At 41.0% G+C, this 14,895-nt stretch overlaps 1 protein-coding gene across 1 annotated transcript in view; it reads right to left on the bottom strand.

The window, feature by feature from the left end:
- RHEB (Ras homolog, mTORC1 binding) overlaps positions 1 to 14,895 on the bottom strand; it is a 39,073-nt gene that overhangs the window by 17,337 nt on the left and 6,841 nt on the right. The window contains exon 2 of the mRNA XM_058801518.1: positions 2,650 to 2,721. Coding sequence (XP_058657501.1) covers positions 2,650 to 2,721 — 72 coding nt within the window. The remainder of the gene's footprint in view (positions 1 to 2,649; positions 2,722 to 14,895) is intronic.

Here is a 14,895-nt window from a genome sequence, read left to right on the forward strand (position 1 = left end):
TCACACTTAAAACCTGATGTTTCTACAATATTAGGTTTTACTCCTATTGCTCAAGGCTTATAAATGACACAACTTGTTCCTGTAAGAGTTTGATTACAGCTTGCCTTACATACAGTTTAGCTTTGCAGGTCAACATTTTGTGCAAGTTTTATTATTTGAGGATAAAAATTATAAAAAGTGTATTACCAGCAGTACTGCAGCTTCCTATAATTTCCTCATTGCTGATAGAATACTGTAACAAATTATCAAGAACAATTTCTGGAGACAAAACAGAAATCACACAGGCCAGACTATCCTTTGCTATGTATGCTTTTCATGTCCAAGTTTTGTTACATGTGTAGACCCAACCACCAGATGAAACTGAAAGGTTTTACACCTTACTACAATGCCCTGGAAAAACCAACATTCTCCAACACTGTCCATAGTATAAGAACCTGGACTTTTCAACCCTTTTTGCCAACACCATCCACCAAATCTCAAATCACAAGCCAGGAAAAGTCTAAGAGTTGTTCATGTACTTTGTATCTTTTGACCCTACACAGAATCAGAAACACAGCTGGGAGTGTTCAAAGACTTCGCTAAACAAAGATTTCTATTTAGGAAAAAAAAAAAAGTACTACATTCTTAAGTCAAAAGAATGATTTTTTACTTAACCCATCAAACCCAGTTTCACATATGTCTTAAAAAAATTTTCAGTAAGTTTTGAATGTTAGTGTTAAATTACAATGTGTTCTCTTGTCTGTTCTTCACAGAAGCATTTTTGACATTATCAGACCTTCTGGGACTTAAAGATGGGACAGATTTCCCACTGTTTTGAGCCCCAGGGCATAACTTTTATCTTTTTAACCTTTATTTCCCAGCAACAATTTCTGATGTCAGAAGGACCCTTCAACTCTCTACCTTTCAGAAAGCAAACTCCCCCAGCCATGCCACAGATCACAAGACTTACACCAAATGAATAATGTTTATTTTCCAAACAAGAAAGAAACCAACTGAAAAGTTAAGGCTTTTCAAGATGCCCCCTCCCAACAAATCTTCACAATTCAGATCAAGCACACAGTGCAGACCAGGAGAGTCAAATAAGAGCAAAATTCACCAGCAGGCTACTTTTGTATGGTTCAGAAATGCTGAAGTTGTGACACACACAGAGTTACAAACAGCAGCTACAGACAACAAGTTAAGGATGAAACAAAACAAATCTTGTACCAATGTGTCAAAATCCTAAAACAAGACACAGATTCAGTATTTTGCAAAGACTTTGACTCCATGTCTCTCAGTCTTTCTTCATTCACATGCAGCTGCATATAACTAAAAGATTACTTTAAATAATTTGCATTTATATGGCACAGACAGTGAAAAATAACCTGCCCCAAATGAATTAAGATTATAAACACAGAAACTCAAACCCCAGTATTTTGCTAGCAGCCTTAATTCAAGACATACCTGACTTATAATTCAAATAAAGTAGAAAAGGATGATGGAAAGTATTAGTATTAATATCTGTATAAGAGCTAACATTCAGACCAAGGGCCAAATTATCCAGTCTGACTTAAAATATAAAGCAAATATAGAGTTTCTCAAAAAGTAGCATTTGAATTTTAGTTCTAAGCAATAAAATCATTCCAAGTAAAATATCCTGATAGCTACTGATTTGTAATTATGTACCACATATATATATATTTAAAAAAAACCCTTGTTCTGCTGATTGCTTCATTCAAACTTCCAGAGTATCATTACACAGGCTTAACATCCTACTGAAGAAGTTCAAAACACTAAAAATGTGTGCTACACAAGTCATTAAAACACAAGAACCCCAGAGCTATGGTCATGAAACCACTTTCATTTGCCTCATGACTAAAGTAAGCCAACATGATCAAATTACTCAGCCCAGCACTGCAGTTGTTCAAGTACTTTATGGGCACTGCTAGCTCAGAAAGAGGTGGCTGGATTGTAATGAACGCCAGGTAACCTCTGAAATGACTTTTTCCTCTTGGCAGCATTTTAGCATTAGTGTCTTTACTCACCTGCTATGCCAGCTACTCACAAAGGTACTAAAATTATGTTTAAAAGAACTGCTAAGAGGAAAAAAAACACTTGAGAAGTCAAATACCCAGTATTTGCAGCAAGCTGATTGTGTAGCAGCCTTGTTATCCAGCTGCTGGAAAGGAGGAATTGAAAAGATTATCATGCTATCATAGCCTACCTTCTAAGTGGTTTAATCCTGATGGGTATTGCTGGCTTTCTGTTCATCTGGGTGTACTGACCTTATGTGAGACGCTGGAATTTTTGTATTTGTATTTGGTGGCACATTTTCATATAGTGTGATGTAAAGATTTAAAGTGCCACAAGTACATTAGGGGAAGCAGATGCTCAACAACACACAAAACATAGGGAGGTGCATTTTAGCCAGATTCATTAGGTATCTCTTCATTTAATGTTAAAAGTTCAGCTGTTTGGAGAAATGTGCACACAGTGATTTCCATGGTGCAGCAATGTAGTATTGGTTCAAAGAATAATAAAACTTCTGTGGTAATTAATGGACTTTAATGTTAATATGTAAATACCCACACAAGTAATATGTATAACCCCAATGGTTTCTGATATAAATTAGTTTGGTGCAGAAGAGGAGCTTGGCAGTTATTTACTTACTGTTCTCTATGGTTGGATCATATGAATCAACAAACTGTCCTTCCACAAACTGGATCGTCAGTGAAGATTTTCCTGTAAAGCAAAGGAAAGAAAAATCTGGAATGAAACAAAATCATCTGCTTGTTATCACTTCACTGCTTTCCAGTAGATACACCAATTTTTTATCTATCCAATGTGAGCTCTGCGTGGTTCATTTAAACTATCTATACATGACAACTGACCTATTTTTAATTTAAGTGCCTATTTCTAGTAACTGGGTCTCCTGAACATATAAAAAGCACTGCAAAAGCTACTCAGCATATGTTCTGCTTTTGTTTTAACAGGGCATAATTTAAATTATTCCTCCAGTTTAAAAGGAATCTAAAAGCAGCACTGCACGATCCTCATAGAACTAAATTTAACAAACTGATATACTTGGAACGTTTTTCTGTCAAGACGCAAGTAAAATTCAAAATAATTTTCAGTAACCACAGAGAAAACTTGGATCGAATTAGCCAAATTTGGTTTTACTAGGAGACTGGACAGATTTCCCATGACAAAAGGATGATCTCAAAATTCTTGAGACCAATATACTCTCCTATTAATCTCCCACTGCCACACCACAACAGGCCAGTGGATGCTGTATTTTAAGCAGTGACTGAAGTGACATAATTGGATTTTTCTTTAAAGCCATTTAACTGCTACTTTAGAAGACAACATTCCCCATTTCACTTCAAGAGTAATGCAAAGCACTGAACTTCGTAGCAAACTGAAAAAATGGGAATTCATTTAGTCTTGAAATATTTTATAAGATGGCGAATCACATACATTGACCATAAAAAGCACCTTTAAAGCTCTGCAACTGAAGACTTCTCAAAGCATTACTGAAGCCTTAACACAATTTCCATTACAGCACATCATGTACATCTGGGAATCTCCTAGATCCTATTACATTATGTTTACTGGACAAATACCCTCTTACAGAGATTGCCAAGTGCATTAGCTGCTTTGGACACGAGCACATTCTTCATGCTCCTTTATACTCTTTTCACCATCAAGAAGCACAAACATAATACAACCTCAAGTTAAAATTTTGACTCAAAACCACCCGACTCAGTGGAAACCTCTCAATGACCTCTCAAGTAAGCAACATTGTGGTGGAAATATACAGTATCATTGTTTAAAAGAATAAATTGCTTTGGGTAAAAAAACTGCCCACTTCCAGAACTCCGAAAATGTTCTTTCCTAAGCATTCCTTCAGGAGATATTAAAAAAACTGTCTTCCATTTCATTCTCTGCCATGTTTACCCCTTTGCTCTCTCCTATCAATCATCAGCTTATTCAAGAAACAACGCTAAAAAGATTTCCAGACAAACCCCACAAAGACCAACCATCACCAAGATTTTATCAAGTTGCTTTTTCTAACATCAAGTTCTTAAGATACATTTCCTGGTCTTCTTATCATGAAAGTGTCATCCTCACAATGCACGAGTTGACAGAGGACATTTCACTTTAAATTTCACTTGCGTTCCCCCAGCAAGGGACACACACCCTACCCCCAAATCATCCCAATAAAATCAGATTAAGGACTGAAACTGTGCCTCCCAGGAACTTTCTGAAACTGTGTATTTTGGACACCATTTAGAAAGTGAGCAAACTTCCAAGCTATTTCTCCTTTAGCTATAAACTTATGAAGTTGCTACCCACAGTTCATGCTCCCAGATTCTTTGCCAATACCAGCACATTAAGCACTCCATTTAAAAAAGAAAAGGTTAACTACCCCTATATTAGGCTGTTAGATCCTCAAGGTAAGAGAACTAAATTCAGTAAAGATTATAAGTGAACTTTTTTCCTCCTAAGAAGGATTCTGAACTAACTGAAAGACTTGACTGCTGCCTTCTGTCTGTGCTAAGCCTGGAAACTGAATAGCAGAAAGAAGTCAGAGCCAACAGAAAATGCTGCATTTCACACCCAGCTGTATTAATTACTGCTTTCCTCCTAACAGTGACAGAAGAGGAAACAGATAAAACCCGTGTTCCAACACTCTCCTCCTAAATTCCTCCAAGCTTTATAACAAGCTTTGCAGTAATGATGTGTTCATGATCACGAGGCACAGGGAAACTCTCCAGTCTGGGATTCAGCACCTACCCCTCGGGGAAGTGCAGGCAACTGTATCCCACTGAACCAAGGCTTCCATGGACACAGAAATCTAAACCATGAGTCATTAACACCCCGTGTCTCAGCCCATGAGCAAGCAGCAGGCAGAACCTGTGACCAACAGCTTGGCTTGAACTTTGCCCCACAGGTTTTATTCCAGGTCTTTGACCTATGCTCATGGACAGAGTGGAAAATCGAGCTGACAGTTTAGCTCCTATCTGCTCTTGCCCCAGAGAGATCAGGCAAGGCTTTCAGCAAGGATTGCAACACAAACACAACTGCCCTGCCAATTGCCAACTCCATCTGGGGGCACAGCAGGGAACACAGGCTGTCTGCATCTGCAGGCACCACGGGCACATTCAGCCTCAGCAGCACCAGCGAGTCTGACACCAGCAGCAGAGGCTTCATTAGCTGATTTCTCAAGGGTGCACACCTCAAAGAGGCTCAGCTCTAACATTCTCCTTTGGAATGCAGCCACACATTTTTGCAGTTTGCTAAGCTTCTCCTTGTAGCATCCTCCATGCTGGTAAATTCAAGATATCCACTGTATTTGAGTTTCAAGAAAATAAATATCCATTGATAGCAAAGGGAGAAGTGATATGAGCTGAAGCAAGGCTGGAAGCTGGGTGCAGAGCTTTGCTACAGGAACTCAAAGTCCCAGGTACTCCATGGCAGAGTTGTAAGCAAAATCCTCCAAGTTTACTGACTCTCCCTGAAAGAACGGCACAGAAGGGAAGGGCTGCAAGAAATGGGTTTCAGGAAAGTTTAGAATATGAGTCCCAGGTAACTGAAAACTCAGCTTAAGCTGTCCAGAAGTACCCAAAGTGTATTTGCATACACAATTCATTATTTATGGTATTATGTGAGAGTGGTAAAGAAAAGAGTTTTCCACTGTCAAAACAGAAAAGGAGCAGATTTTCAGACAGAAATCCAGTTCAAAAACTAAAGCTGTTGTGTTTCTGTTCATACACTAGACCACTTGCACCATAAAGAGGATGCATAAGCACTCTGACTAGTGCCATCATAGCACATCAGTTTCAAATGCCATTGCAATTGTCAAGGCAAAACAATTGCCAAATTGCGTTTTACTCATCTTTTTACTACTTGGACAAGAGCTGTGGTATTTATAATCTAGCCTTAAAATTCAAGCTTTACAACACTAGGCAGTTTACCAAGGAGATGAGCAACAGAGCCTGGGTGGGCTCAGGACAGCTGGCCTCCCCAAAGAGGTCATGCCCCCCTTCTGTGCACCACCACCTGCCTGCTGTCCCCATCTCACACCCTGCCCTCCTTGCAACAGACATAGGGAAAGCCCAGATTAAACCCTCATCGGCAGCCAAACTTCTCCCCAAGCCCAGGAGACAGAAATGATGCAAGCAGGCAGCGAATCAGTCAAACAACAGCTCCACAAGCAGGGCATTGTGCAAGCAGGGCAGCACAGAGCAGCTTATCTCAACAGGAAGGGTTTCTCAATCCCTGCAACTGCCCACACAAGCCATCAGTAAACAGTTTGTCCTGCTCAAGAACAACAGCTACTGAGGAGCTGCAGCTCTGTTGGCAGTGTACATGCAGTTTCTTTAACCCATCTTTTGCTATTAAAATGCATAGTTATGTGGTTTGCATAATCATTCAACACTGAACAGCTGCCAGCATCTCATCTACTCCTACCACAAGCACAGCACCTTACCCAAGCTAGTCTCTAGACCAGCTTAGTAACTAGACTTACCTAGTTAGTCTCCTTAGGTCTACCCAGTCTTCCTACAAAACAAACTACTTTAGGCTTTGTCACAAAAAGCACACAACAAATTTCATAATGAAATGTTGTCAGTCACATCAAATTAGGTAAATCTGGCAGCACATTCAACTTACTGCACTGCACAGAGATCAAATTTTCATACCAAAAGATACACCTGATTTAACTTGAATGTTGGGATCTTTATCTTCTTTGATTCACAATCCCAAGATGCACAAAATGGAGACACTGGCACTTCCATAGTGCAGATGATCCATCCTCAGAGCACAGAGTGGGACTGAACGACTTCCTGGAGCTAAGGGAGATTGACTGGGTTGCAAGAGGATTTACAGCATCTCTCTCTGACAAAGATCCTCTCACAAGATTGCAGACTATCTCAGAACCCATCACTAGCTCATCATTCATCTCAGGCCACATCGTTAGCAACTTTCTATAGTTAATTAAGACACCCCCCCAGGTACTAATTATGGCTGTGTAGTTCCTGTTTTGCTGATCATTGCTTTGTATTTGGTGAATTAGTCTAATGACTATAAAAATGATCCATCTGGGTCAATAACGAATTCTGTTTCTAAATCTCTGGAGACAGAAATACAATGAGTAGTTTGTGTTTTACTCAGATGCAACTAAATTCTATTAGACTTTTAATTGTGAGGAATTAAATAAACATCTACAGCGAGCTGTAGTTTTATACATTTTTGTAGTGATTCCCTCGTGATGTCAGCATTATAGTAACAGGATTAGAAAAATATTTTCTGATGCTTAGAGACAAAACTCTTCCTCAATTCCTGCACTTGCTCATGGTACTCGTGCTTGATTTGCAACAGAGTGGTAGTTGGTAGCTCTCCTCTCTCAACATGCCCTCTGAGCTTTCTGGAGGACAGACTAAAGGTTGTAGTTCTGAAGGAGTGAAAGTTGCAGGACCTCAATGACACATCTTCTGGTGATGTGATAAGGAGCTTCAAACACTGCAGAACCCTTTATGACAAACCAAAGAGCAGATGAGCTTTTCAGAACAACCAAAGTTCTTCTTTACCTTCTTTGGCACTCTATCTTGTTGCTACAACTCTTCCCTGCCTTCTCCTGCTCTATTTTTTTTAAATTAGCATCTAAGGAAATACATTTGAAGTCTAAAGCAAGGTTTTGTAGCAAGAACTACTTCTGCTGTAAAGGAGGAGTTTCTCATGATGGTCTGTAACACCCCAGAGCATGAGCCTGCTGGGAGATGCTTGTTTCCCTTCCATCTGCATTGCACAATCTTCTTGAGGTTTATCAAAGGTATTCCTCTGCAAGCCAGAGGAAATCTGAGAGCAGCCATTTAGAAACAAAGCCACATGGCTTCCTTTATTTTCTTCAGATTTCAAAGCAATCAGCCACACTCACAGGAGTACTTGCAGGCCTTTGCTAGGTCAGCAGCCTTCTGAACACAAGCCAAGGGTTCTAATGCTATCTAGATCATATTTCCTGTAAAGAAAGCAAGAAGAGAGCATGTGCTTTATTCCCTGATATTTAGCAGCAGGCTTGTTCCATCCTACAGCAGTGCTCATCCCTCAGTGCTCACTTAAACTGTGTTGCAATGTATCACATGTCCAAGCAAGTATGTGGGGAAAAATTCCGTTGCATTCCTGCAATGGCTTACACTTCCAGGCAGTCCATTTTGTCTCTAATAAAGTCAGTAACTACAGCAAAGAACTGTCAAGAAATCTTTTAGTCATTTTAGCACACAGTCCAGTTACCTCTGCTTGCTACCCTTGCTGGCAGGAAAGCACCAGGCTGCAGCTTTCCTCCTGTTTCCCTTTGTATAAGTTACAGGAATTTTAATTCCATGTGTTTACTGTCAGTTGTCAAAGATGGGAAAAGGTGTTACAAAGCTTCCAAAAAAACCCAAAAACCAAAACAACCTCTGTGGCATATACCTCACCAGGCCATGGAATACATGCTTCAAACAGGTCAGGGGAGCTGCATTCTGGTGTTCCTTAACTGCAAAGGAAATTCAGACATTCCTACCCCAGACAGTCAACCTGTATTTCTCAGATAAATATCATCCTCTGTATCCCTTTCAGACTTCCTGCAGAAACTGTGCATCCCTGCAGCACCTTCCCACAGCACAAGGCTTAAAATATCTCAGGTGGCAGCAGAAATTCAATGGCATTGGTAGGTGGGTGGTGAGCAACTGCTTTGTGCATCACTTGTATATTTTGCTACCATTACTATCATTTACCTTTCCTTTTCCGTCCTGTTAAAATGTCTTTATCCCAATTCCATTTTATCTTTTTCCCCAGCTGTGTCCCCAGTCCCACTGTGGAGGTGAATGAAGGGCTGTGTGGTGTTCAGCTGCCCAATGGGTTAAACCCTAACAACTCCTAAAGGGAAGTTTATTAAGCTTAAAGATCAGACCCTAACATTGCAGTTTATGACACACCTAAAGGTAAAGAGCCTGAAATTTGTGCTGACTTCCTCTCCAAAGGGGCAAAATTCAACTTCTGCTGCTGGGTAGAACCCAAGTCCTCTCTCCCTGTACACACTTCAAGCAGGTCATAAGGTGTTTGAATAAACTTGACCTTTCCTTGGATCATTGGGTATGTACAACATGAAATGAAATGTCTTTGAAAGATCCTGTCAGGAATTGCCATCGTTTCATCATTAAATCATTTTTAAATGCTATATCATGAGAAATCACACATCTATCTTGCTTTAATACATTCCATGCATTTCCCTTTTCTATCTTCAAGGTTTTGGTCTCCACACAAGGGATCAAACTCTCAAATTCCAGTCACTTCCTTTTTGCAGCTAAAGATTTCTGGGATGTACAACTTAAACTGCCATTCTTTTTTCAAGAGGATCCTTCCAGCTGCAGTCACAGCACCAGCTCTCCACCCTCTGCACAGACATGGCCTGTTCAACTTTCAAATTCTGTTAGGAAACAGGATGAACCCTTCCTTCCACAAATCTCACTTGCATTTTCAGACCAGTAAGAGAGAAAGAGAAGCCTTCCCAAGATGAAAGACCTCAGTTCCACTGACATGCAGGTCTTCCCTAAAAAGGACCTTGAGGGCTGGAGCCATAGGATTCACAGCTGCCACCACACACCAATTCCTGCTCACAGCCATCACCAAGCAGAGGGCCAAGGCTTTGAAAACATCACTAAACCTTTCCTGGCATCATTTACAAACACAAGTCTAGGAACATGACCCTGAGCATACTGTAACACCCAGTAATACCAAAAGCAGCTGAAATGGGTGAAGAATAGACCATCTTGGCAGTACTACTGAAATGCATATGACCAGAGAGTTTCCTGGAATTGTAAGAATAGTAGGAGATGTATTTCTCTTTTCCTTGTTATAAGATGGCAGAAGGCAAGTTCCTGACAAAATTCTGACAGGAGAGTAGTGGTATTATTCCCTCTCTTGGTAGCATTATCCAATCAAATCATGTGATGCACACTCTGTAGCTACTGCTAAGAAGTTTCAGCCTTACTCTGCAGGAAGTTCACAGAGCTCTCCACCAACTGCAGCAAAAGCTGGAAGATACAATTGATTTGAGCCCACAAGTGCAGGCCACTTGTACAACAGATTATAATAATACATAAATCAAGCTGCATAATAACCACTAGAAGATCTTGGCAACAACAGACAGCCCCACTCTGCAGCAGTGTGTAACTGCTGGGTGGTCAGTCAATGTTTCAGGCTCTTTGTGTCACCACTGATGGTCCAAGGTCTGACAAACCCAATACCAGCAATGCACGTGGCCAATAAACCCTGACACTGATGGACAGCTGCCAGCAGCACCATTCACCTGCTATTCCTACACAGGAGGAGCCCCCAAGGCTGCATCAAGCATCAGGCACTGCAGCACCAACCCTGCAGCACCAAAACCTCTTAGCACAGAACAGGGACGGTCTTTGGGGATACTGACAAAGAGTTGTGTTGACTCCTCCTTCCTCCAGCAGAGCAAGACATGGTCAACTGTTGTCATCTTATTGCAGGGGATCCATACAGTTGTCTTCTTATCACAAAAGTTTGAGACCTTCTTTCTCATGGGCAGCTCCTCAGAGCATTGACATTGACTCTTTCTTCTTCACAAAGCAGCCAGCTGACTCCAGTCCCCTTCTCAACACCACCCCACTCTTTTATAGCACTCTGCTTCTCACTGGTTACAGCTGTGGCCTGTTAAAGTCAGGCCTGTTCCTGATCTTTGCTAACTGGCCCAGCTGCAACTTCTCAGGGGTAAGATTACTTTCTACACTATCTTTATTTTCTTATATTTTATCCCCCTAGAGTCAACTCCATCACATCTCTGTCCACACCTGGTAGACACAGAGTTTTGATTAATGTTCATATTGTTGAGCCTTGACTATTTCTTGTGTGCTACCCCAGTGGATCTACACATGACCACACCAACATAAAACCCAGTGTGTGCCTGAGCTGCTCTCTCCACACCACCAGGTTCTGATGGCTTTTTGCTGTTACTGTTGTCTCTTCTCCATTTCAGCTCTAGATCTCCTCTGAATTAACTGCACAGGCACCTTCCATGTCACTTCTGCTGATCAGGGAAGCTCCTCCCCTCTATTTATCAGGGTTGAAGAAGGCACAATCTGTTAAATGCCATCTTCACAGCCTTGCACTTCACCCAGCTGCAGTTAGTCATCAACCCCTCCCCAGCAAGGCTGGCTGCAAGCCTCCTGCAGTTACACACTTCCCATCCACCCAAGGGTGGCTGCTGAATGCACAGGACAATCTGTCAACAGCAAGGGAGGTTTAAAGCAATAACATACCAAAATCTCTGCCTGATGCACATGGGTTAAACAGCAGGGCAAAAATAAGACTCCAGGGTAAGAATAACACTGTGTAGAATACCAGAAGAATCATTAAAGCCCCCAACCTTAGGAAATGTGAAGGGAATTTAAGCCAAAGATCTGTCAGATATGACATGACATGGTTGATTTTGCCACAGGGCAGAGAAGATAGAATAGGTAACCCTTGTTTGCTGTATCTTACTATCAAATTCTTGCCTGCCATGGCAGCCAGCTGGCTTTACCTTCCCAACCAGCATGTATCCATCTGTTGGCTCAATAGATGCTTCAAATTAAGAGATTTTGGATAAGAATCATACTTGCCTATTCCCGGTTTTCATTTTATGTAGTACTAAAAGATCACAATACAGAATTCTGACCTTTGCAGGGAAGGAGAAAAACACAGAACAAATCAAAAAAACCTCACCCCTGCCACCTCATTCCCATCCTCCCTCAACCCCTCTGAAAGTATCCCAGGAGGATAAATGAGGATGACGCCTGCAACCTGAAAATAAATTATTTTTCCACTTTTTCACAAGTCAAGCAGTCCAGCCCCACCTGAGGAAGCCCTTGAGAACACAAGCTGGATACTTCACTTCCCAGGGCTCCTCTGACACAACCACACAGCTTGGACAAGCAGCTGAGCATTGAACTGCAGCTGAAGAGAGCCTAAAGTCAGCTCAGGCTTCAGGAGACACAGCAGAACATTCTATTTGTCTGTCTGCACACCAACCCAACAGCTCTGCAAGTTTCACATTAGCTCCTCCTCTGTCCCATCACCACACTTGGGGATAAAAATAATAAAAATGTGCAGTTGTAGAAGGAGAAGCAGAAAAAAGGCTGAGGTGCCCTAAGACTCCTATACACTCTGTATAAGGAACAAGATTTTGTAACATTCAAACAACTTATTCTTTCTGCTTTCACTGCCCAGAAAAACTTGCATTACCTTCCAGCTGAACCATTTTTATACTTAAGTTTAGCAACTTCAAAAGGTTTATGAAGAGTTTTGATGTTTTTTTCTCAAAATATGAAGGTTGAAACAGCACAACCAACACCTTCCTTTTGAATTTATTCACCAGGGTCAAACCATACAAAAGAAGCAAACACCATTTCCAAGAAAGCAATGAAGGTACTTCAGCACACTAAGAAACATGGTGCTTGTTTATATGCACATTTCAAAGCAGAAACTTCCAATTCTAATTAAAAAATGCTAATTTTGAAACAGATTTCAGAAGACCAAAAATTTGTTATTGATGGAATAACAAGCCTTGAAGCAAAATACACTTTACTGCATTAATGTCAAGTGCTTGATTGTTTTGACAGTTTTTAGGGCAGATTTAATGGAGTTTTCCTACATATTATGCATCCCAGCTCTTTTGCATACAGCAAGAGTACCTTTAAAGGAGGTCATACATATTGAATGAAGTTTTGGCAATACAATCTGACAAGTTGTTGAAGCTAGACAGATGTATCCCACTAACTCTGGAGACAACGTTGTCAAGAGACACTTTCACATCCTAATTTTGTGTTACACTTGCACATGTTTACATCCACACACTGAGGACCACTTACATATTCCATCTTTTTCCAAATTAAAATTAATTTAACTCCATATCCCACAGAACACAACTAGGTTTGGCACACACAGTGTTCTGGTTCCTGTAATCTAAAACACCCAACAACACTGACAACCATCCCAGAAATACTGACTCCTCAATCTTTGAGATTTTAGTGTCATATTTAAAACAGTGTTGAAAGAAAAAAAAAAATTTAAGTATAATCTATCAGGGAATTGTGATTTCTGCAGCTGATATCTATTTAACACAAACCACAACTTTTCTGAACTAACCCTCCAAGTGTCACAGAGGATTTTTCATTCCTTAAAAGCCCTTCAGAAATCGTGCACTCAGTCTTATGCCTCATAACCTTTGGGCATTACCCACAAACTCCTGATGATTCCACCCAAATCAAACTGCTGTACATTTCCTCCTTTTGATCAAGCCCCAAGTTCTCTAATTCACACAAGAACTCCCATAAGAAATTCTTGCAGACTTCCCTTTTGCAGAAGGCCCCAAGGCTCAAGCTGGTCCTTTGCTTGTCCTAACTTCATCTTGTGGAATACTGTGCTTCATAATGCAAAATCTGCACTTTCAGAAGCTGTGGAAACCCAGGGCACTGGGAATATTTCTCTGTCTGCTCTGGGGTGCCCTGACCCCCAGGGGAGCACTGGCTTTGACCCTCATTCATGGAGAAAATTTCCCAGACTTCAAGATAGACCAGAATCCACAAGAGCAGTGTAGGTGTATCACTTGGTGAGAAATTGAGGGTTTGGGATTTTTAGTGTGTTGTGGATGGAAGCAAGATGGAGGGCACAGGGTGTTGTCCTGGGTTTCTCCTTCATGCTTCTCCTTCCTCCTTCTCCATGGGTTTGGGTGGCATTTTGTAATTGGGTAGAAAAGTCCCATTGCAGCTCTGTGGGATCAGTTATTGGGTTAAAAGGAAAATAATCCAGGTGTCAGTTCTTAATTGGATAGTTTAGCTTTAAAAGACCTTGGAACAAGAGACTGTTGGCCATTTTGTGCCTTGCTAATGAAGACCTGCCGAACTCATGGTTGTGAGACTGTTTTATTTATAATAATAAACACTTGAGTCTGCCATGAACTAGTGTCTCAAGTGCCTTCAATCCAGACCCAGAAAAACCAACAACTACAAGAACCTGTGTAATCTGTTTGACCAATGCTTCATTCACCACTGTCTCATCCAGCATCCTTCATTTCTTAAAGTGTGCATGCCCAGCAATCAACATCTGTATGGTAAACTGAGGAAAACCAGAGCATTTCAACAATGAAGTAGCTGTGATTCATCCCTGGGCTCCAAATGCTGATAAACAACCAAAGGAGGAGTCAGCCAGGTTGAGGGGTCAACCAGTAATTGCCAGAAACAGATACTTTCAAAGGTATCCTACCAAAGGCAGAAGATAAAGCTGAAAAGCAACACAGTTTAGAGTTGTTTCCACTGGTTTTCCACCTAGGAAGGAAATCAGTGACTCCAAATCCTTTCATTTGTTGGACAGGCTGTAGCCTTTCACATCCCTTGGACAGGCTGTAGCCAAGTGGGAAGTCAGCCTCATCTCCCAAATAACAATCAATAGGACAAGAGAAAACAGTTGTGCCAGGAGAGGTTTAGATTAGATGACAGGAAAAATTTCTTCACAGAAAGTGCTGTCAAGCATTGGAACAGCTGACCAGGGAACCAGGTGAGCCACCAGCCCTGGAGGTATTTAAAAGTTGGGCGGATATGGTTTAGTGGTGGGCCTGGCAGTGCTGGGTTAAGGGTTGGATTCTATGTTCTTACAGGTCTTTTCCTGAAGATTTGGCTTTGATTCATTTCAACATCTTTACTAGCATGTGCTTCCAGAAAATTCCAGATTGTGTCACTTGAGGCACCATCTCAATTTAAACTTTTAGAACAAGGTCTAAGTTTACGCAAGGTGAAGCAATTTTTTCCTCAATTCTGCATGAATTGATTAGATTAGATTCTGTAGATTAAATAACCTACAGAAGGTTAT

The sequence above is a fragment of the Ammospiza caudacuta genome, chromosome 1 (assembly GCF_027887145.1).
Source record: "Ammospiza caudacuta isolate bAmmCau1 chromosome 1, bAmmCau1.pri, whole genome shotgun sequence".
NCBI classification, from domain to species: Eukaryota; Metazoa; Chordata; class Aves; order Passeriformes; family Passerellidae; genus Ammospiza; species Ammospiza caudacuta.